Below are 20,854 nucleotides of genomic sequence, written 5' to 3'. Positions count from 1 at the left end.
TTTTCAAATGGACACACTGTGAGGTAATGCAGAATCAATCTGCAACAAGCTTTTATTTTCAGGATGGAACCACTTTCTGAATAAGTGCTTTTCAGGAGCAAAAAAAAGGGGGGGGCGCACTAGACCTAGACTGAGTGTGGGCTACGTAGAAAAAACAAATATGAAGTCTCCATTGATTCTAGAATAAAATGTGTGTACGTAGTCTTGGTCAGATTCCTGAATCCCCGCTCAAAACATTTTCAATTGAACTGGATGAGCAATAACCCATCTCCCGTGTGTTCCCAGATGGAATTTATTGGAGTGCAAAGATACTATTTATCCTATTTCTAATTTCATCAGCATTCTTCATAATTTTGTCCTGAATAACATGATGTTTGTTCATATAATTATTCCACAGAGCTTAGTTTTTGAATTTTATTTAACTTTAGCCTGCAGTGGGCTTAGAGACTATAGTCAATGCTCTTTGTCACTCTTTCGTCTCCCTTTGTTGCACCCCTAAGTACTTCAGTTTAGATTGCAGGAACACTAGGAACAGCTTTGCTTCTCATTTGTACGTTTTTGGTTTTTGTGACTCAAACTATCCAGTACACTGAGGCCAGCAACAGTGCACATACTTTAATAATGGTCACAATAATTAAAAATGGCAAAGCTCGCTGCACCTCAAAGCATCTCCTGGAGCAACCTTATTAAAGCCACAAGGGTTTTTTTTAGACGTTTTAAGAATCCACAGCTTTCTTTTGCAAATGCACAATAAGTTTCTAGCCCCTAGTACAGTTATAGAGATGTCTTTCTTATATACACGACAGCTTGCCATGAGTAAATACAGTAAACAGAAAATTAAAATCTCATTTTCAAATTTGTTTATTCATAGGGCTGTTTTATTTAAAATTTATGATTTACTTCAACAATTTTCAGTATGAAAGGATTTTCATACGGCAGTCAACAATCCTACAATGTGAACAATTACAGGCAGTGTGAATAATGGCACCAGCTGAGCTTCCACATCTCAGGTGGTGCTTTCCCTCCTTCCCTTTTCGTTTATTCTTTTGCAAAGGAGGAAGACAAAAGATCTCCTGCATATCTTAATAATGCCCATATCCTCCTTGGGTGTTAGTAGTCCTTAGGTAATACCAGCACATTCCCTGTAATCTTGTACGATAACATTTTCCAGTCGAAGATATTTCCTCTAGGAAACTGGCGGAGCTGGAACACATCTTGAATGTCTTGAGATTTCAGTACGTAATCCCACATGTAGAGATCTGTTATTTCCCCCACAAAACGCCGTTCCTGCTGTTCGGATGCATTTTGTGCACTCTGATCCCATCCAAGCATTGCAGTGCCCCCCGACTGAACAATATGCCCTACATTGTGCACTTTTCGGATGCTCCTTTTCCCATTCACCCAAAAGGCGGTGAGGCCATACTCAGCTTCCCAGGTGACACACATATGACTTCCCAAAGTGCTGAGATCGGGGAGGGCAAACATCACACTCTGACCCCCCATGTGTAATCCAAAGCAGCCCTTTGCCTCACGCAAGATCCTCAGTTCGTCCTTTTGAGAGCGGTAGGAGAAGAGAATGACTTTGCGGTCACTCACAGCCTCTACTGAGACCCTCATGCAGAGCGTGAATTCCATGACATTCAGAGGCTGCATCGGAGATATGACAACATAACTCTCCTTCGATTCATTAAGGAAACTCAGAACTCTGCCCTGAAGACCTGGAAGGGGAAACATCATTAGCACTTCTACAGGAAATCACTGTTCAGCAAAGCAGTGGGGAACCTGTGGCACTCCATATGCTTCTGAACTACAACTCCCATCATCCTTGGTCATTGGTCAGGCTGGCTGGAGCCGATGGGAGTCATAGTCCAACACACAACTGAGCACTTACCTAAATCAGTTTCACTGTCTCTCACAGGGCTCCGTCCACCATCATGAACTGCAAAAGAAATGACATGTCTGAGCTTCTGACACTGGTGAGAAAAATATTCACATTACTCACAAGTGTTATGTAACCAAACTTTCACCTTTGGTGGAAATGAAATAAGGCAAATGGTTATTACAGTCCTTCATGAAATATCGGGCTACTAAGATTCATTGGACCTCCTCATGTCAAATATTATGTAAAAGACCATATAAGAGCATCCAATCAAAACCAAGTGTTATATATATTATAACTCTAGCTAGAACACTATATGCAAAAGCCTGGATAATTAATCAGAAACATAATAACAGAGACTTAGTAAGAAAGATATCAAAACAGCTAAATGCTGTAAAATTAACAGCTGAGAGAGAGAGGTTCAGAGAAGTTATTAGTGTCATTAGTGGGCGGAACCTGGCAACACAATACGTAAAGGGCAAGTTGCAAATTTTAAGGCAGGGAATTGATTACATAGCTCTATGAAGTTCTGAAACATATTATATCAGGGAAAATTTAAGAGCAGCTTTCAGCAAAATGAAGATTATGTCTGACAGGAGCTGAAAGTATATAATCTTTTTAGTAACTATCTATCTATGATAGTAAACTTCTGAAATATTCTTGATGTTTAAATTTTGTGTGGGTTGTATGAATTTAATAAATTATTTGCTTTTTTAAAAAAAACAACAACCCAAATGTATGTAACAAAACTGTGGGTTGTCGGACATCAGGAACGGGAAGGGAGAGGTGAAGTTCCAGCAGAAGAGTAGATTTGGAGGTAGGAGAAGCTTCTACTCCCCATCGACAGACATACAGTGGTACCTCGGGTTAAAGCTGCTTCAGGTTACAGACACTTCAGGTTACGGACTCCGCTAACCCAGAAATAGTACCTCGGGTTAAGAATTTTGCTTCAGGATGAGAACAGAAATTGTGTGGCGGCGGCAGCAGGAGGCCCCATTAGCTAAAGGGGTGCTACAGGTTAAGAACAGTTTCAGGTTAAGAATGGACCTCCAGAACGAATTAAGTTCTTAACCAGAGGTACCACTGTATAGTTCTCCAGTAGCAGCCAGTGGGGCTGTGTTGCTCTCCTGGGGTTGCGCCCAACAAAGTCCTAGCCAGAGTAGACCCTTTGAAATTAAGAAACCTAAGTAAGTTCTGTCTATTGATTTCAATGGTGAATAGGACTAACATAGAATAGAATATCACCCGGCCGTCTTACCAAAAGGGGAGGCAAGGCAGCAGGAACTTTGTGTGCTGCGGGTGCAAAATACATGCATTAGCTAGAGCATTGGATTGGTTCCAGTGCTCCTCTCACACCGTGCCAAACTCCCACTGCCTTGCCCACCCCCCAGAGGTTGTAGTGATGCACAATGTTGGGAAGACGGGAGAGCAATGCAGCCCCACCTGTGCAGCCCCATTGGCAGCTACTGACATGATCTATTCATTGGTCAGCTCTGGTAAAGGGAGGAAGGCCTTCTCTCACCTGAGTTGTGATAATAGGGGTTTTCAAACAATCAGTGATTTGGTTCGCCCACATCGCATGAGCAACATGTTCCTTTGCTGTGCACATTAAATCCACAACAGAGGTCATCTACTCACCCACATGGAGCCATGGGTGTGCGAGAACTTGCACTTCACAGAGTGAGAGGAACTCATATCTCCCCGGGATTGTAATGGTCACATACTGGCCCAGCATCCCTGCACAGGTGAAGGACATTGTTTCCCCACGCCCCATGCTGTTGATTGTAGCGCACCTGCAAAGCAACTAGAGCATTACTCAATGGCATGACCACAGAACACAGCGGAGATATGGCATGCGGAAGTATGGGAACCCCACCAATATTTAGGCCGAAAGGACCAATGATATCAGCAAGAGACACAGAACATTTTGCTCAATCATTTCTTTGCAGTTAAACTTCCTAAGAGGAGCCTTGCTGGATCAGACCAAAGGGCTATTTACTCACAATGGCCAACCAGTTGCCTATGGAAAGCCACAACATAAGCAGGGCATGAGTGTAGCAGCACTCCCCTGACCATGCTCCCCAGCATACTGTCTCTGATGCTGGTTGCAATATACAGCCATCATTGCTAGTAGCAATTGATGACCTTATCCTCCATGAATTTATTGATTCCCCTTTCAAAGTCATCCGCGATAGTGGTCATCACTACATATTGTGATCGAGATGCCATAGCTCAACTATGCAGAAATGTAGACAATTCTGCAGCGCGTTCTGCAGCAGGGGTAGCCAATGTGGTACTTCCCAGCTGTCATTGGACTGTAACTTCTATAGTCTTGATTGCCGATGGTGCTTGCCAGGGCTGATGGAAGCTGGAGTCCATAGTATCTGGAGGGGACCATGCTGGATGCCCTTGCTCTAGAATACTTACTCTGTTAATACAACAGGCCTATCTTACTCTGTATGTCATTCATACACATATTAGAAGGAAACCATATTCAACATAGCCACATTGTGCAGGGAGAGACTAGCAGCAATGAGGAAGCTGCTGCTTGGGGATGTTTGGATTGATAGAATCAGAGTTGGAAGGGACCTCAAGAGCCAACCCTCTGCAATGCAGGAATATCAACTAAAGTATCCCTGACAGATGGCCATCCAACCTCTGCTTAAAAACCTCCAAGAAAGGTTGCAATGACAGCATCCTTCAGAATATCTTTTGGAAACTACCAGTTTCATGGATTACAGTCAACAGGATCAGTCCTCATGATGAGTGAGGCTGAACAATTTATTTTATTACTGATCTTATGTCTATCCTGCTTTCCAGCCACAGCGGGCTCTCAAAGTGGCTTACCATTAAAATCTGTACTAAGGTGTGATATAATTAGGGATATTGTGTATGTATGGGACACAATTTGTCTTCTTTGGGTCCTGGCAGTTGACAACATAGTCCAAGGTTCCAGGCTCGTCCCTCCACAGGGAGAGGACAGGCGATACAGATGGACTATGAGACTGGCTGATGCAATAGATGTTAAAACCCAGAAGCAGCCTCTCCACTTATTTAACTGAGAGGTTTAGGATGTTCATGTTTTAGTAGTACTTTTTTTTCAGATTGAGTCCTGCCAACATCACCAGTGGGTAATCAATAGTCTTATACTGCAGATTCCAAACCCCCCAAGTCCTCTGGAAACCAACACGACTAACTGACTTCCAAATACCGGTATGTATATATTTTTCAGTTACTGTATGTATAATTAACAAACCTGCTAGCTAAAACTACAGCAGATTTATTCTCGGAACATTGCAAACAGCTTGGAATTCTTGTTTTTTTTCCATAAAGTGATTGCACATCAGGTGGTATATAAATTGTGTTAAATCCGTAAAAACAAACAAATAAATAGTAAGCTACGCACAACAAAAATGTTTTTAGGATTGGGCCTAAGGTTCCAATCCTAAAATAAGTTTCTTGGACAGTGCCATCTTAAGCATATCCGGCGCCGTGGTGCAAAGATCCCTCCAGTCCCTGTCCCCCCCGGTTTCCCAGAGTTATCAACCTTTTTTAAGGGGGGGGACCCCAAAGTTGACCTTTTTAAGGAAAGGCTGCTCCCGCCCTTGCACTGCTACCCCGTGCTGCTTGCCTGCGGCTGGGCATCGGCTCCCATGGCGGGATTATGGTGTGGGGCTGATGTGTGCTCACTCAGCCACAGTCTCACTGTCCTTGCTTGGGGAGGAAGTGGGGGGAGGAGAGAGTGATGGTAGAGTCACGTTTATTATGTGCAGAGCTTGGGATGCAAGCGCACACCATGCAGCTGAGTGGGTGGTGTGTTGCGGAGCCAGCAGAGAGAGCTCCGGACTGCGGAAAAGCATCTGGAGCCTTCCCACCTCCGACGGGCGCTGGAGGCACGCAGGCACCAAGCCCCCGTTCTGCCTCACTTACCTCCCCGCTCTTCCCTCCCCGGACTCTCCGCCCGGCACCCTACACTGCTTGGCGCCCTGGCTCGCTGCGCCACTACTCCCAATGGTAAAGACATCCCTGTTCTTGGAAGTAGGTTTCACTGAACCCTACAGGACTTACTTCCCAGTAAACAAGTTTAAGATCATATTGCATGTCATCTTTATTGGTTTTCCATCACCATTCATTTGTTAACAGAAGGGAAATACCTGGGATTCATTGTGCCTCCCTTCTGTGGCGAATCTCCAATGAGAATCTCAGCTCCTTTTATCCTTGACTCACAACAGTCTCCTCTGTTTGTGATCACCACAGCAGATACCTGAAATGCTGAATTCAAATCTACCATCCACCAGGGCTCAAAATCCTTCTTTGTCAGGGTGCAGTCTCCATTAGCATAGCTATTGGCCAGTGAACCATCTATGGCCTTCTTTGACTTCCCCTTTTCTTCATACGTGCTCGACTGGGATGACATTTTTCCTACTGCAATGTTAGGATCTGGAGGGGATGTGGAGAAAAAAAAGCACATCTATTTACTGCCAAAACAAAAGCAGAAACACGGATAGCACATGGATATCGAACTGATGTCAGATCAGATAATGGTCCACTTAAAATAACATTCAGTCTTTGACAGTGGCTAACTGGATGCTCTGTGGAAGTTCAGAAAAAAGGGTGAGATGGCAATATCCACACTCTCACTTGTCCCCAGACTGTGGTACTTAGAATCATAGAATTATAGAGCTGGAAGGGACCCCGGAGTCATCTAGTCCAGCCCCCTGCAATGCAGGATTCTTTCACCTAACATGGGGCTTGAACCCATGAGCTCATGAGTCTTACGCAATTCCAACTTAAAGGATTTATTATCTCTGAATACAGAAGATACAAATCGAGCTGTCAATGCTAATAACCACTTACTTATCTTTGATGCAAGTTGTCGAATCTATCGGTTTATACTAGTGTGCTAGTGGCGTTTCACAGGTTACTCATATACAAATGTGTGAAGAGATATTTTGCTGCCTCTCTCACGCACTTGAATCTGATTTTGGTTTTGATGAATGACTCTGAAGGTCTATTCACACAACCATCTGTGTGCACAGTGAACTCAGGAGTACATCAGACATAGAATCACAGAATTGTCGAGTTTACACAGTAGGAGCCTGCAGTCCAAAAGAGGCTTATTGCGCACACAACCACACACAGGGATTTGGTTTCAGCAGACATCAGGAAGTACTGTTTTCCTAGCATTTCCCAAAATCAGGCATCTGCACTTGTCTGCAGCCGCCACCCATGCAAATAGTCATGAAAGACTCCTGGTTTTATCATTTGAGATATATATAAATCATATATTTTGTAGCCAGCAAAAGACACCTCTTAATTCAGCCTCTGGGGAGCAGACAAGATCAGATAGTTCTGTCCCCCACCCTTCTGCCCTGTAGTAATCTTTGAGCCTCTTGTGCTTTTAAGTGATGCTTTAATGGCATTTTGTTCAATGAATGTATATCCCACACCAGGACCTTGTGGTGAAGGGCAGGCAACAAATTCCAACAAACAACAGCAACAGCAAAAATATTATTATTAATTATTATTATCATTACTACATATGCCATCTCAGGCAAGTGGGATAAGGAAGGATTTAGGTTTAAATAAGAGACTAAGGATTTACCTCCAACTGGGATTATTGAAGCATCTGCAATGGCAACATTGCCAGCACTGCCTGGAAAAAAGAACAGCAATTACCAATTCAGGTAGGTAGCCGTGTTGGTCTGACACAGTCGAAATAAATAAATAAAATAAAATAAAAATTGTCCAGTAGCACCTTAGAGACCAACTAAGTTCTGGGTATAAGCTTTCGTGTGCATGCACACTTCTTCAGATTCCATGTGCATGCACACAAAAGCTTATACTGTACCTAGAACTAACTTAGTTGGTCTCTAAGGTGCTAGTGGACAATTGTTTAAAATTTTTTTAGCAATTACCAAGACATGAAGCATACTCACATATGTTTACAGTGGTACCTCTGGTTAAAAACTTAATTCGTTCCAGAGGTCCATTCTTAACCTGAAACTGTTCTTAACCTGAGGTACCACTTTAGCTTATGGGGCCTCCCGCTGCCGCCGCCATGTGATTTCTGTTCTCATCCTGAAACAAAGTTCTTAACCCGAGGTACTATTTCTGGGTTAGCGGAGTCTGTAACCTGAAGCGTCTGTAACCTGAAGTGTCTGTAACCCGAGGTAGCACTGTATAGCTGTTCATGTTTAAATAATCAACATTTTTATATCCTTACATTGCCACTTGAGCCCTGGCTGTGATTTTTGTCTTTGATCACATATATTTGATCGTTTGTATTTCATGCATTACAGTCAACAGGATCCTCATGATGAGTGAGGCTGAACAATTTATTTTATTACTGATCATATATCTATCCTGCTTTCTAGCCACAGTGGGCTCTCAAAGTGGCTTACAATTAAAATCTGTACTAAGGTATGGTATAATATGGGATATTGTGTACATATGGGACACAATTTGTCTTCTTTGGGTCCTGGCAGTCCTTCCCTCTCCGTTTTTTAACCCCAAGTGTACAAACACAAGTAACCTTGCTGGATCCAGTAAAGTCCACATGTCCCAAACAGTTTAGGGTCAATCTGTCTAGCAAAGTACTTAATCAAAACTGTACTTACGTTTGTGTGTTATTAGCCAATGCAAAGCAGCAATAACCAGAAATGCAGAGTTGCGTAACATGTTTGTTATTTTATCCGCTTTTTGGAACACTCTACAGACTTCTCAGCATCTTTGCTGCAGCATCCGAGACCGTCTCCATTCCTTTCAGATAAACCACTTTGCTCCTTGTGCTCAGGCTGTTCCTCAAAACTTGGAAATCCAATGTACCCACACAAGCCAGGCTGTCTTATAGCCGTGAAAGCTTTGAGCAGTAGGGCAGTTCTTGGGCACTGCTTTTTATCTGGCAAGATAAAGATATAATGGGTCCGTGGTGTGACTGACATAACAGGACCAGCCAGAACATAGAAATAGCAGTCAAATTCCAAAAGAGGAAACATTATTCATACCTTTCATACACAACAGGTCTTATGCAGTTGGAATATGATGGGGAGTGGGGTGGGAGAAAGTTGTGGTGTACACATAAAACTGAAAACTAGATATCTAGCCATGTCTACTCAGAAGTAGTTCAGGGAAGTTTTTAGTGTGTGATGTTGTATTGTGTTTTTACTCATTTTTGTTGGGAGCCACCTAGAGTGGCTGGGGCAACCCAGTCAGGTGGGCAGCATACAAATGTGTTGTTGCTGCTGTTGTTGTTGTTGGACGTACTGAATTCAATTACATTTGTTGTCATGATAAAATAGCATTCTACCAGACAATATCATAAAATATAAGTTGACAATTTACTTAACGTAACACTGTTTTTACCAAAAGACTTCAAAATAGCTGCAGTTTTTACTCCCATACAGAAATCATGAAAAGGTTATCTAGGATCTGGCTAATTCTGCCTGTTAGTTTGTTCCAGTTAAATGTTTCAGGCTGTGTACATACAATATCTTTAAAGCACATTTGAAGCACATTTTTCCCCTTTCAAGAATTCTGGACTCTGTAGTTTGTTAAGGGCTGCTGGGAATTGTAACTCTGTGAGGATTAAACTACAGAGCCCAGAATTCTCTGAGGGAAAGAATGTAATTTGAATGTTCTTTAAAGGTATAGTGCAGGCATTCCCAAACTTCGGCCCTCCAGATGTTTTGGACTACAATTCCCATCTTCCCCGACCACTGGTCCTGTTAGCTAGGGATCATGGGAGTTGTAGGCCAAAACATCTGGAGGGCCGCAGTTTGGGGGTGCCTGGTATAGTGCGTACTTAAGATTCAAGGCCATCCGTACAGGTAGACTAGGCAGTTGCCTAGGACAGCACAGCTAAATGGAGCCAACTGTCTCTGGGCACCTCAGAGTACTCCATGACACTGTTGGGGTTTTTAGAGGGCATTTCCAATTTGCATGGGTACGCCCTTGTCCCATTCTGCCTAAGGTGGCAAAATGTATTTCCAGTTTGTAGCCCAGTCTATCAATGTACAGTAGTCTGCATTGGGAAAATTTGAATTATCTATGAAGGCATAGCCTGGAGCGGCAGAAGCTGGAGGTGCAGGAGGAGACCCTACAGCAGGCATCCCCAAACTTCGGCCCTCCAGATGTTTTGGCCTACAATTCCCATCATCCTTGACCACTGGTCCTGTTAGCTAGGGATCATGGGAGTTGTAGGCCAAAACATCTGGAGGGCCGCAGTTTGGGGATGCCTGCCCTACAGCAAAAAGCTGTAGAAACCACCACCCTTCAGCTCTGGAAGCTTGCAATTTCCCCTACTGAAAGTTCCTAATTCATTATTTTATAATGTCAAAACTCATTGCACCAGAGAAAAGAGATCAAGGGCAGAAACAAACTCATTGGACTACATTTTTCAAACATGGGACATTTTTTTCAAAAGCATAAGGGATTAAAAAATTCAGCCAATTTGTGCTTAATAAATTTAAAAGGCTGGAGAATATGGCTGCTTCTATGGGCTTGTTCAGGTCAAACACCAGTTGATGCCTGGCCTGGTTTTATGGGCTCACCCCACAGCACTGCAAAAAAGAAGGAATTTGGGTGTGCAAAATTCTCCCCCCATAATATCTGTCTCCCTAGATCAGGCATCCCCAAACTGCATCCCTCCAGATGTTTGGGACTACAACTCCCATGATCCCTAGCTAACAGAACCAGTGGTCAAGGATGATGGGAATTGTAGTCCAAAGCATCTGGAGGGCCGAAGTTTGGGGATGCCTGCCCTAGATACTCTTGCCTAAAGGCTGACAGAAGCCTCCAGCCAGCTCCACTAATGAGACAAGGAAGAGACAGGTGTGCGGCTTAGCTCATTGGCAAAGGACAGCCTTTGAAACAGAATCAGGTGCAGACACCTGTTGTATAGGGACATCTTGGTCATTTCTGCACTCTGCTTGTGGCATGTGGTTATCAAGATCAGCAGTAAATTGTATCGTGTAAGTGTGGCTTAACAAAGAATGTTTCATTAGTGAGGTAAGGGAAGAGATGGCAGATGGGCTTTCAACCTGATTGGTTGGTCTCCATAAATATTGAGAGGAGAGCTCTCCCCACTCCACTCCACCCCACCCCCCCGGCTTCAGCTCCTTTATTTCATATTGCTGCCCCAATGCATTCTGAAGTACCAATGTGGGGCTCAGATGTTCCCTTTGCAAAAAAAAATAAAAAGATGTTCCCTTTGCTCTGTGATCAAAGGAGGCAACACCACATTTATTTAATTTATTGGGCACTAACTGTCTAAGGAGAGTTGAGCTTACATCATATGAGCACTAGATGTTAATCACAAAAATTCTTTATTTTTATGGATCATTAGGAAAGGTTAACTGATCGGGAAGCATGAATAGAATTTTTTCCAGCTTGCAAGCGACTGGCAGTTTTCCTCTGCCCTCCATTTTTAATCCCAGGTGGCTGTTATCTCTGTTCTGACTCCACACAATGTTCCTAAGCATAAAGTGCCAACATCCAAACACTTGCCTGATGCAGCAGGTGATTCCTGAGTGACGTATAATATACAGGTGGCACTTCCCAAATGCCTCATAACCTTAAATTGTGCATCAGTTCCCTTTTAATGCTGAAGATATTGAGACACCCTGAGTGTTTTAAATATTTACCAATTTTTAGCTTCAATAACAAAATGCATGTGCTTCTCCAAAGTATCCAGCAAAACGCAAGCCATCCATCGTTTGACCTGTGACACAGACTGCCCACCTAGGGTCTAGAGTGCATTTAAGATTACTCATGACAGCTTGATACTAGCCAGGATGCACTAACAGTTGGGTGACTGTGGGGTGAGGAGAGAAGCAGATCACAAGGCTGCAAGGCTGCTTTGATGTTTTCTGACACATCCCACCAAATGATACCCTCGGCCACTCACCCAGCTTATAAATTTACTTATAGGGGTGTGATCATGCAGGGAAATATATCAAACTTCTGGCCTGGTTAACACTATTCACACATGCACACACACACAAACTGGAGTTACAAGTACAAAAATGAAAAGGCATTGAAACAGACCTTAGTTTCAGCTATGGATCATAGTTTGAACTTCATGCAGAGGCCTGGAACCTGAAGCTACTAAAGACCTCCAAGGTGTCGACTGTAGGCAACATGGTGCCCTCCTAATGTTATGGACTATAACTCCCACCCGCCCTGGCCAGCATGACCAATGGCCAGGGATGATGGAAGTTGTAGTTCAGCAACATCTGGAGGGCACCACGTTGACTAGCCCAGTTGTAGAATGCACTCTTTACTTATCAGGACCTGCTTCAGAATTGAGGGCCCTTCCCTGGCAAGATGCCCTCTGGTGGGACCCTCAGTGGTTATCCTGTGGCAGCAGACAGCCACAGCAGGCATGACCATTTTAATTTCCCAGAATGCCTAGGAGTAACGCTACTTCAGAAGCACTAAGGGGGAATCAAATAGTGGGTGCTGGCAGCTGCCTAAGGCCTGTTCCTTATCACAGGGTAATCACAACAAAACAGCTTCCCGACTGTTTTGATGGTCTTTTGCTATTATTATTGCACACCAGCCTGGGATCCATCTAGATCAGGGGTCCCCAGACTTACCGCGCAGCGGGCCGGAGGGCAGGGGAGTGCGCGCCCATGCGCATGCGCACACGCACGCAGTCGGGGGGAAATCGCCGAAAATCACTTGTGCGCATGCGTATGGGCCTCCCCCGACCCGGAAGTGCATCGGAAATGACCTCTTCTGGGTCGGGAGAGGCCCATACGCATGCGCACAAAGGATTTTCGGTGATTTTTTGCCGATTTTGAAGATAGTCGCCGCGCCACGCGCCTCAAGAGCAGGCAGCGGCAGCGGGCAGCGGGGGTCGTCGCGGGCCGGATTGGGAGGCCAATTGGGCCGCATCCGGCCCGGGGGCCGTAGTTTGGGGACCCTGATCTAGATATTCCTAAAACAACTAGCACTTTGGTATCTTTATAGAAAACATACTGTGTTTTTAAAAAATAATAATAATAAAGAGCATGGTTGACAAGGGGAAAAGTGGTCTTTTCATTTATAAAGACGCCATAAGAGTACTTCTGGATGTGAACAGAGACAGATCTGAACAAAGCCCACAAGAGGGAGAAGTGCCATGTAAGAGAACAGAGTGGATATTTTTTTCTTTGCTGTGAGAACCACAAGAAACCATACTCATTCATGCTCAGAAGGTCAACAGCTAGCTGTGAGCTAAACCACCACCAAGTGCAATTCCAGAAATATACCATGTCATGTTTAATACATATACAGTAAAAGTAAAGGGACCCCTGACATTAGGTCCAGTCGTGACTGACTCTGGGGTCGCGGCACTCATCTCACATTATTGGCCGAGGGAGCTGGCGTACAGCTTCCAGGTCATGTGGCCAGCATGACTAAGCCACTTCTGGTGAACCAGAACAGCACACGGAAACGGTGTTTACCTTCCCGCTGTAGCAGTACCTATTTATTTACTTGCACTTTGACGTGCTTTCGAACTGCTAGGTTGGCAGGAGCAGGGACCGAGCAATGAGTTCACCCCGTTGCAGGGATTCGAACCGCTGACCTGATTGGCAAGCCCTAGGGGCCTAGGCTCTGTGGTTTAACAGCAGCAGCAGACACACACACACAGCACCAGTGGGCTCAAGTAAATCTGAACGCTTGTACAGTAGAAGTACAAAAATGTATATATCTTAGGGTGAGTATAGCCTAATAGGGACGTAGATGGCGCTGTGGGTTAAACCAGAGCCCAGGGCTTGCTGATCAGAAGGTCAGCGGATCTAATCCCCGCGACAGGGTGAGCTCCCGTTGTTCGGTCCCAGCTCCTGCCCACCTAGCAGTTCAAAAGCACCTCAAAGTGCAAGTAAATAAATAGGGACTGCTTCAGCGGGAAGGTAAAGGGTGTTTCCATCAGCTGCTTGTTTGCCAGAAACAGCTTAGTCATGCTGGCCACATGAACTGGAAGCTGTCTGCAGACAAACACCGGCTATCTCGGCCTACAGTGAGATGAGGGCCGCAACCATAGTTGTCTGTGACTGGACCTAACAGTCAGGGGTACCTTTACCTATAGCCTAATAAGAACTAAAAAAGCTCAGTGGGCAGTTCCTACTTGGGCAGTTCCTACTTGGCTTCACCCCTGCCAATGTGACTTTGAGGTCCTTTCCATATCAGCTGCAAAAGAGCATTATTTATCCAGAAAAAGTGAGCATTTAGTTTTTTCGAGGCATTGCTAAGCATACACAAAGCAGAGTACAAATTGGGGGGGGGGGTATTTTTATTTTGAAGAACTGGAGGAAGCTGCAGCAGTAAAATTAAAGATCCAGTGGAAAGGCTCTCGGATTCGGACGGAGAAGGAAAGCAATCGGGAGGGGAAAGGGCCTCGCTCAAACTTCCCGCCTTACACGCCTCCTGAAAGATGGTTGGAGCAACCGAAGAGGGCAGAACGCGGGCTTTTCTGGTTTGAAGCTTAACGTCTCAAGCTTCCCGCCAGACAGGAAGAAAGCACAAAGACTTTCCCAGATCTATGGATGGCTTAAGACGAAACTAAACACTTACAACGACCCATACAGCGAGTTGTAGAGGCGGGGAAAGGAAAAACGGGGATCAATTCATTATGCGAGACAGTGCAATACCCGATTTAAAGGAAACTTTTAAAATAAAAATAAACTCAGTGATGTTTGTCTACGTGATATGAACTATGCGGAGTAAACTTACTATTTCCACGTATGTCTAAAAGTACCAAATTTACCAGCGAAGTCTCCGCAGCTCCTTCAGAGTTAAATGCGCTCCCCTCTCCCATCGCAGTGCAGAGGCACTTTGTACTAGCTCACAAATTGGGGTACAGGGGAAGGAAAGAGAATCTCAAGCTCTTCTCGGGATGCGGTGTAGTGGCTCTGAAAAGAGCCTTTGGGTTGGTGAAGCGGGGTGGGTGAGTAAGAGCGGCGCTTAAGCCCTCTCTCCGCGGATGCGGCGCGCCAGCTGGATGTCCTTGGGCATGATGGTCACCCTCTTGGCGTGGATGGCGCACAGGTTGGTGTCCTCGAACAGCCCCACCAGGTACGCCTCGCTCGCCTCCTGCAGCGCCATCACGGCCGAGCTCTGGAAGCGCAGGTCTGTCTTGAAGTCCTGCGCGATCTCGCGCACCAAGCGCTGGAAAGGCAGCTTGCGGATCAGCAGCTCCGTCGACTTCTGGTAGCGGCGGATCTCGCGCAGCGCCACGGTGCCCGGGCGGTAGCGGTGAGGCTTCTTCACGCCGCCCGTGGCCGGGGCGCTCTTGCGAGCCGCTTTGGTGGCCAGCTGCTTGCGAGGCGCCTTGCCGCCCGTAGACTTGCGAGCCGTCTGCTTCGTCCGAGCCATCTTCGTAGAAGCAGAAAAGAACTAAAAGCTGAGCGCTGAAGGCAAAATTTATACACTAGTTCTGCCCTCCGATTGGCTATTGCTAGATGAACAACTCTCACCATTGGATACATTCCACTTGTTGATTGGTTGGAATTACAAAACCTCAAGCTCATTCGACAGTTTGAAAAGGCGCGCACTGACATTTAAAAATCGTTAGCCTCTCGCTTTTAAAAATTTTCCCTCCGTTTTGCATTGCGTAGGCGCCAGGGGCGGGGGAATGTCAAGCTGCGTGTAAACCTAACAAAATTTAAAAATTCCTTCAGAGTATCTGAAGTGTGCATGCACACGGAAGCTCATACCAATAACAAACTTAGTTGATCTCTAAGGTGCTAATGGAAGGTATTTTTTTGTTTCGTTCACAGAAATCACCTTTTTAATTTTCTTTAAAATGGAAAATACGCGTCCATGTTTATCGAGCTGCCTCACAAAAACCACATCGCTTAGGAACTGTTTGTGTGCGCCTATATATAACCCTGTTTATGTAATAAAATATCATTCGGGACCGTATTTTCCGAAGGTGTTCTGCAATTCCAGTAATCCTACCCATTTCACAAACATTTAATACCGGTAAGTGAATTGTAAAAAAAATAACTTGGAGACTGCATGGATACTAATCATTGGGAACTTCGAAGCGCTGGCCGCTTTTGTTCTTCAACCGCACGTCTACAAACCGTATATAGGAGCCGGCTACAGCTCACCAATAACTGCAAAGCGCGGGTAATTCAAATTACCCAACTGTTATTACTAGGAAATTGCTTCCCAATTCGCTTTTCTGCAACCACCAGTCATTCTTTCTGTCCATATAAAACTACGATTTCATCTGGGACACAAACGAAGTAAAATTTATTCATTGCAGTAGAATCATATGAAAGGAGCTCTAGGGTATCTATGCTTTGTTCGGTCATTTGTTTATTGGTCATTCCCACAGAATATAGCCTCCCACAGAATATAGTGGGAGAGGTGACATATTCAAACTGCATTAAACGCTTTTTAAAAATTATGCTTTTCAGATTTATACATTTCACCAACTTCAGTTTTTTAAACATTTCAAAACTTGACTTCTTTCCCTTTCTGCGGCTCCTTAAATTTAACTTTATTATCTTCTGCATATCCAAATGAACTTAATTTGCTCATTTATTCATCTACTTTAAATATATACTCTTATAAAACGGCAAGTTATTACTAAACTGCATTAAACTTTTAGTAGGGGATAGAAAAGTGACGTAGAGCTCTCTTAATGAAAAAATAGGTGGCTCTTAAAAGAGCCGTTAGGTTGCCATCAGTGGCTGCAATTTACTTGGAGCTGGTATACTTCGTAACAGCCTTCGTGCCCTCGGAGACAGCGTGTTTAGCCAGCTCCCCGGGCAGCAAGAGCCGGACAGCCGTTTGAATCTCTCTTGAGGTGACAGTGGAGCGCTTGTTATAGTGAGCTAAGCGGGTGGCTTCCCCAGCGATGCGCTCAAAAACATCATTCACGAAGGAATTCATGATGCTCATGGCCTTGGATGAAATGCCAGTGTCCGGGTGAACTTGCTTCAGAACCTTGTAGACATAGATAGAATAACTCTCTTTCCTAACTTTCTTCCGCTTCTTATCGCCTTTCTTATGAGTCTTCGTCACAGCTTTCTTCGATCCCTTTTTGGGAGCCGGCACTGACTTCGCTGGCTCCGGCATCTCTCCGATATCATGCGCTCTCCAGTTACGCCGGGCTCAACAGCGCTGCTGTTTTTTATATTGGCGATATGCAAATGAGAGAATTGTATTCTTCATTTTCTATTGGCTGAGACCTCGCAAAGAGTTACAAGCGTTCTCATTTCGTTCGTGATTGGTCAGCCAGAGGCCGAGTGTCCATTGGCTGTTTTTAAAGCAATATCTCGGTTTGAGCCAATCACAACTCACACCGACTTTGACGGAAAAATGAAAGACCTGCCGTTCTACCTGGCATAAGCGATCGTTCATTCACAAAAAAACTACTGTATTATAAAAGTTTGAAAGTCGCCCCCTCCTAAATTGTCTTAAATTCTTTAAAGTAAATACACCGAATTCAATGGGGCTGAGCGAAAGCTGGCATTGATTGACAGTGTGAAGGCTGTCAATAGAAGGCTGTCTAGAAGTTAATTGCCGTGAAGCGTAGGACCCTTTAAGAACTAGCCTGCAAATTTTGACAACCGAGACTACGGTATCTAAACCTGGACACGTGGTACAATGTATCTTAATTTTTGACAGCAGTTTCCCACAAGCATAAGGCTGTTTTATACTTTGTAAATCCGAGTCCTAAACATATTGACTCAGAATTGAGCTGCTTTATGTTTAAATGGGACTTACTTTCAGGAAAACCGAAACCCAGTTCTATCAATTTTGGCGCAGAAATAAATCCTAAAATAAGACACCGCCTTATATTTATTTTTCCTCAAAAAAACACACTATGGCTTATTTTCGTATCGTATTTTTCGTGTCGTATTTTTTTCCTCCTCCTCCTGCCGCGGCCGGCATTGCTGCTGCGCCTATCACTATGTCTTATTTTGGGGATATGGCTTATATTCATAGCTGCCAAGTTATCCCTTTTTTGAAGGGATTTTGCCTTATGCTGAATAGGCTTCCTCGCGAGAAAAGGGAAAACTTGGCAGCTATGCTTATATTCCTTGAACGCTTAAAAATCCTGCTACGGCTTATTTTATGGCTACGTCTTATTTTTGGAGAAACAGGGTAGGGACACCATGTGCTCCTAACAATGCATAAGAATGCAGCATAAAATTTGTAAAAATTCTCACCGAAGTGGGAATACACACCCCAAAGAACCTGTAAATTGGATAATCAAGTAGCGCTGCTTCTCCCCCATCTTTCCGCAATACAGTACTTTCAAGCTGATTTTATTGAAGGGCTCAAGTTTTTTAAATAACTTTTTAGAAATTAACTTTTCTGGGATGAAAGCGTCTCCCTCCTATTTCACTTCCGTGGCCGCCTAACTAGATGCACATTTCTCAAGAAGCTACAGAATCCCAGACTGGCGCACCAACCAACCCAGAGCAAGTTGGTATCCCCGCTAAAGAGCCCGATCTAATGTCCCCATTTCCAGAAATTCAGGCCAATAATTCTGCGCGGTCCCAGGAGCAAGTGACTTAAATTCTGACCAAACATGTGCAAGATACACTGTGGCAGGTATATGTATCTATATACAGTATTGCGATAGTGTATGTACATTTGTGACAAGCTCTTTTTAGGAGGAGGTGGGTGGCTCTTAAAAGAGCCGTTGGGGTTTTTTAGCAGCGCGCGGGCCAAGTCTACTTCTTCTTGGGCGCCGCCTTCTTAGCCTTGGCCGCTTTCGGCTTGGCTGCCTTGGGCTTGGCAGTCTTGGGCTTCACTGCCTTGGCTTTGGCCGGGCTCTTGGCGACCCTCTTGGGCTTGACAGGCTTGGCCGCTTTCTTGGGGCTCTTGGTCGCCTTCTTGGCCGCGGGCTTCTTTGGCTTCTTGGGGCTCTTCTTGGCCGCCGCGGCTTTCTTGGGCTTCTTGACGCCGCCAGCTGCGGCTTTCTTGGCGGCGGGCTTCTTGGCTTTGACGGCTGCCGCCTTCTTCTTGGGCGCCTTCTCCTTGCCCTCGCCGGCCTTCTTGCCGATCTTGAAGGATCCCGAGGCGCCGATGCCCTTGGTATGCACCAGGGTGCCTTTGTTGACCAGGCTCTTCAAGCCCAGCTTGATGCGGCTGTTGTTCTTCTCCACGTCGTAGCCTCCGGCCGCCAAGGACTTCTTCAGCGCCGCCAGAGACACCCCTTTGCGCTCCTTAGACGCCGCCACCGCCTTGGTGATGAGCTCGGTGACGCTGGGGCCCGAAGCCTTGCGCGCTTTGGCGGCGCCGCTAGCCTTCTTCGCCTTCTTGGCCGGAGCCTTGGAGGCCACGACAGGAGCAGCAGCGCTGACGGCAACTGCGGGTGCCGTTTCGGACATGATGGCGAGGAAAGAGAAGCGACACACACACACAAAAAAAATTCCCGACAGAAGAAAAGTGAGCTCAAGTAGGTCAGCCGCTGTTTATTTATAGAGAGGAGCTGCCTCGTGATTGGTCCGCTGCAGGGCCCGCCCCTCTGCCAGGCAGACAGGAACTCTTCCGAGCGCCCAGTTTGTGTTTCTTTCGAGTTAATAAAGTGCGATTTTTACACAATACCGACCACCAAATAATCAAATATATCAACCGGGGCGAAGAGGGGAGGGTGCTTCGCATTCATTGCTTTTTTGAAAGCGCAAAAGGAAAGGCAACGTTTGGAAAAGGGCTCTTAAGTCTCGGCTGCAGGAGCTGGGGAGACCTCCCAGGAGCGAAACTTTTGTTTTTCTTTGTAAATTAAAGCAATGTAAGCCCCCAAAACACCCGAAAAACTGTGCGGGTCACATCTTCAGACAGTAAGGTCTGTCACAGGACGTGGTGTGAGTTTTTTAAGCTAGTCTCCTCGTTGCAGTTGGACTTCAAGTAAACGGAGGTAACACAAGACTACACAAAATAGATTCACCATTGCTAATCAGCCAAGCCCTTACCAGCTCGCCTGCGCTATAGAAAAGGTGCTAAATATTGTATTATTTAGGTACATTCAAAGCCAATACTATATTGATAGTGTATGATCACACATAAACACTATTCAAGAGTTTAATGCAGAATTTAAATTACAATCCACAAGGTATGTGACTGACTGTTGGACTTCACTGCAGCTCTATTTTATGCAGACTGATTTAGATACCTTAATAATGTTATACGGTAGGGATTTGAATAAATAATTAAAATCTATTTATGTTTTTTCAGAGCAAACCCCTGGAAAACAACGATTAGACCCCAGGTGACCCTTAGTCTCAAAGTGAAAAGGGCAGGTTTACTCCTCAGTCTTATAGCACATTCTGAGATAAAAGCCATCTTGCTGTCAAAGGAGTGTATTTCGACGTTACTTGGCGTCAAAACCAAATATATATAAATGCTTCTCGTGAGTCACAACTCCGCAGGTGACCGTTTGTGAAAAATATGATTTCCCTTGTTAAGGCTGCATCTCTAAACAAACTTGGGAACAAGTCCCATTAACTAATGTGAGCCTTATTTCCTAGATGCGGCCACAGCTAAGTATATTTGAATTGGAATCGATGGGATCCCCGCCCTCCCCGCCTGGGCTTTGAAGTGCTCTCACATAGAAATTACTGGGATTTAAAACTCCGTCGCGTGCACGTCTACAAGGAAATAGCTCCTTCTGAGTTAAATGGAATTTACACCCAAGGATGTTAAAGCCTCCAACCTCACCAGCTGAAGTTCACGCAGTTTGGGATAATAATAACAATAACAATAATAATAATAATAATAATAATAATAATAATAATAATAATATCAAGAAAAGTGCATTGTAAACTATGAGAAATTGGGAAGGGGAGGTTCAACCCTAAACAGTAATTTACTGTCAGTAAATGTTTGTCTTTTCCTGTCAATATCACTAATCGCTGAAAAACGTTAAAAATGAAGAGACAGACCAAAACGTTCTCAAACAAGATCTTATATAAAAGATTTAGGCGTCTAGGCGAGCTTAGCAAAGGAGCTTCCAGTGAGAGA

The 20,854-nt window shown here is 44.8% G+C and overlaps 4 protein-coding genes across 5 annotated transcripts; all 4 read right to left on the bottom strand.

Moving 5' to 3' along the window:
* Positions 1-839: 839 nt before the first annotated feature.
* On the bottom strand, positions 840-14,733 carry LOC118090818 (pentraxin fusion protein-like). Of its 2 annotated transcripts, XM_088652015.1 has the most exons (7): positions 14,600-14,733; positions 8,500-8,780; positions 7,485-7,535; positions 6,034-6,319; positions 3,518-3,672; positions 1,892-1,939; positions 840-1,718 (listed from the first exon to the last, which is right to left on the bottom strand). In XM_088652015.1, the coding sequence occupies exons 2-7, from the start codon at positions 8,558-8,560 to the stop codon at positions 1,111-1,113; spliced, it is 1,209 nt and encodes a 402-aa protein (XP_088508141.1). In that variant the 5' UTR covers positions 8,561-8,780; positions 14,600-14,733; the 3' UTR covers positions 840-1,110. The 2 variants fall into 2 exon arrangements, with proteins under 2 accessions (XP_088508141.1, XP_034982944.3); XM_035127053.3 differs by lacking the exon at positions 14,600-14,733 and having other exon boundaries at positions 7,485-7,531; positions 8,500-8,636.
* Positions 14,734-14,770: 37 nt separating this feature from the next.
* LOC118090816 (histone H3) lies at positions 14,771-15,241 on the bottom strand. The gene has a single exon (XM_088652016.1). It carries the CDS (start codon positions 15,239-15,241, stop codon positions 14,831-14,833), a length of 411 nt encoding a protein of 136 aa, XP_088508142.1. The 3' UTR covers positions 14,771-14,830.
* A 1,288-nt stretch (positions 15,242-16,529) lies between these two features.
* Positions 16,530-16,957, bottom strand: LOC118090817 (histone H2B 7-like). Its single transcript, XM_035127051.3, has one exon. It carries the CDS (start codon positions 16,955-16,957, stop codon positions 16,577-16,579), a length of 381 nt encoding a protein of 126 aa, XP_034982942.1. The 3' UTR covers positions 16,530-16,576.
* Positions 16,958-18,459: 1,502 nt separating this feature from the next.
* LOC118090815 (histone H1.5-like) lies at positions 18,460-19,315 on the bottom strand. Its single transcript, XM_035127049.3, has one exon. The coding sequence runs from the start codon at positions 19,222-19,224 to the stop codon at positions 18,565-18,567; it is 660 nt and encodes a 219-aa protein (XP_034982940.1). The 5' UTR covers positions 19,225-19,315; the 3' UTR covers positions 18,460-18,564.
* Between the last annotated feature and the right edge of the window lie 1,539 nt (positions 19,316-20,854).

This window comes from Zootoca vivipara, chromosome 9 (genome assembly GCF_965207765.1).
Source record: "Zootoca vivipara chromosome 9, rZooViv2.hap1.1, whole genome shotgun sequence".
NCBI lineage: Eukaryota > Metazoa > Chordata > Lepidosauria > Squamata > Lacertidae > Zootoca > Zootoca vivipara.
Note: the sequence above shows the minus strand (reverse complement) of the source record. Positions and strands in the feature narration are given on the sequence as shown.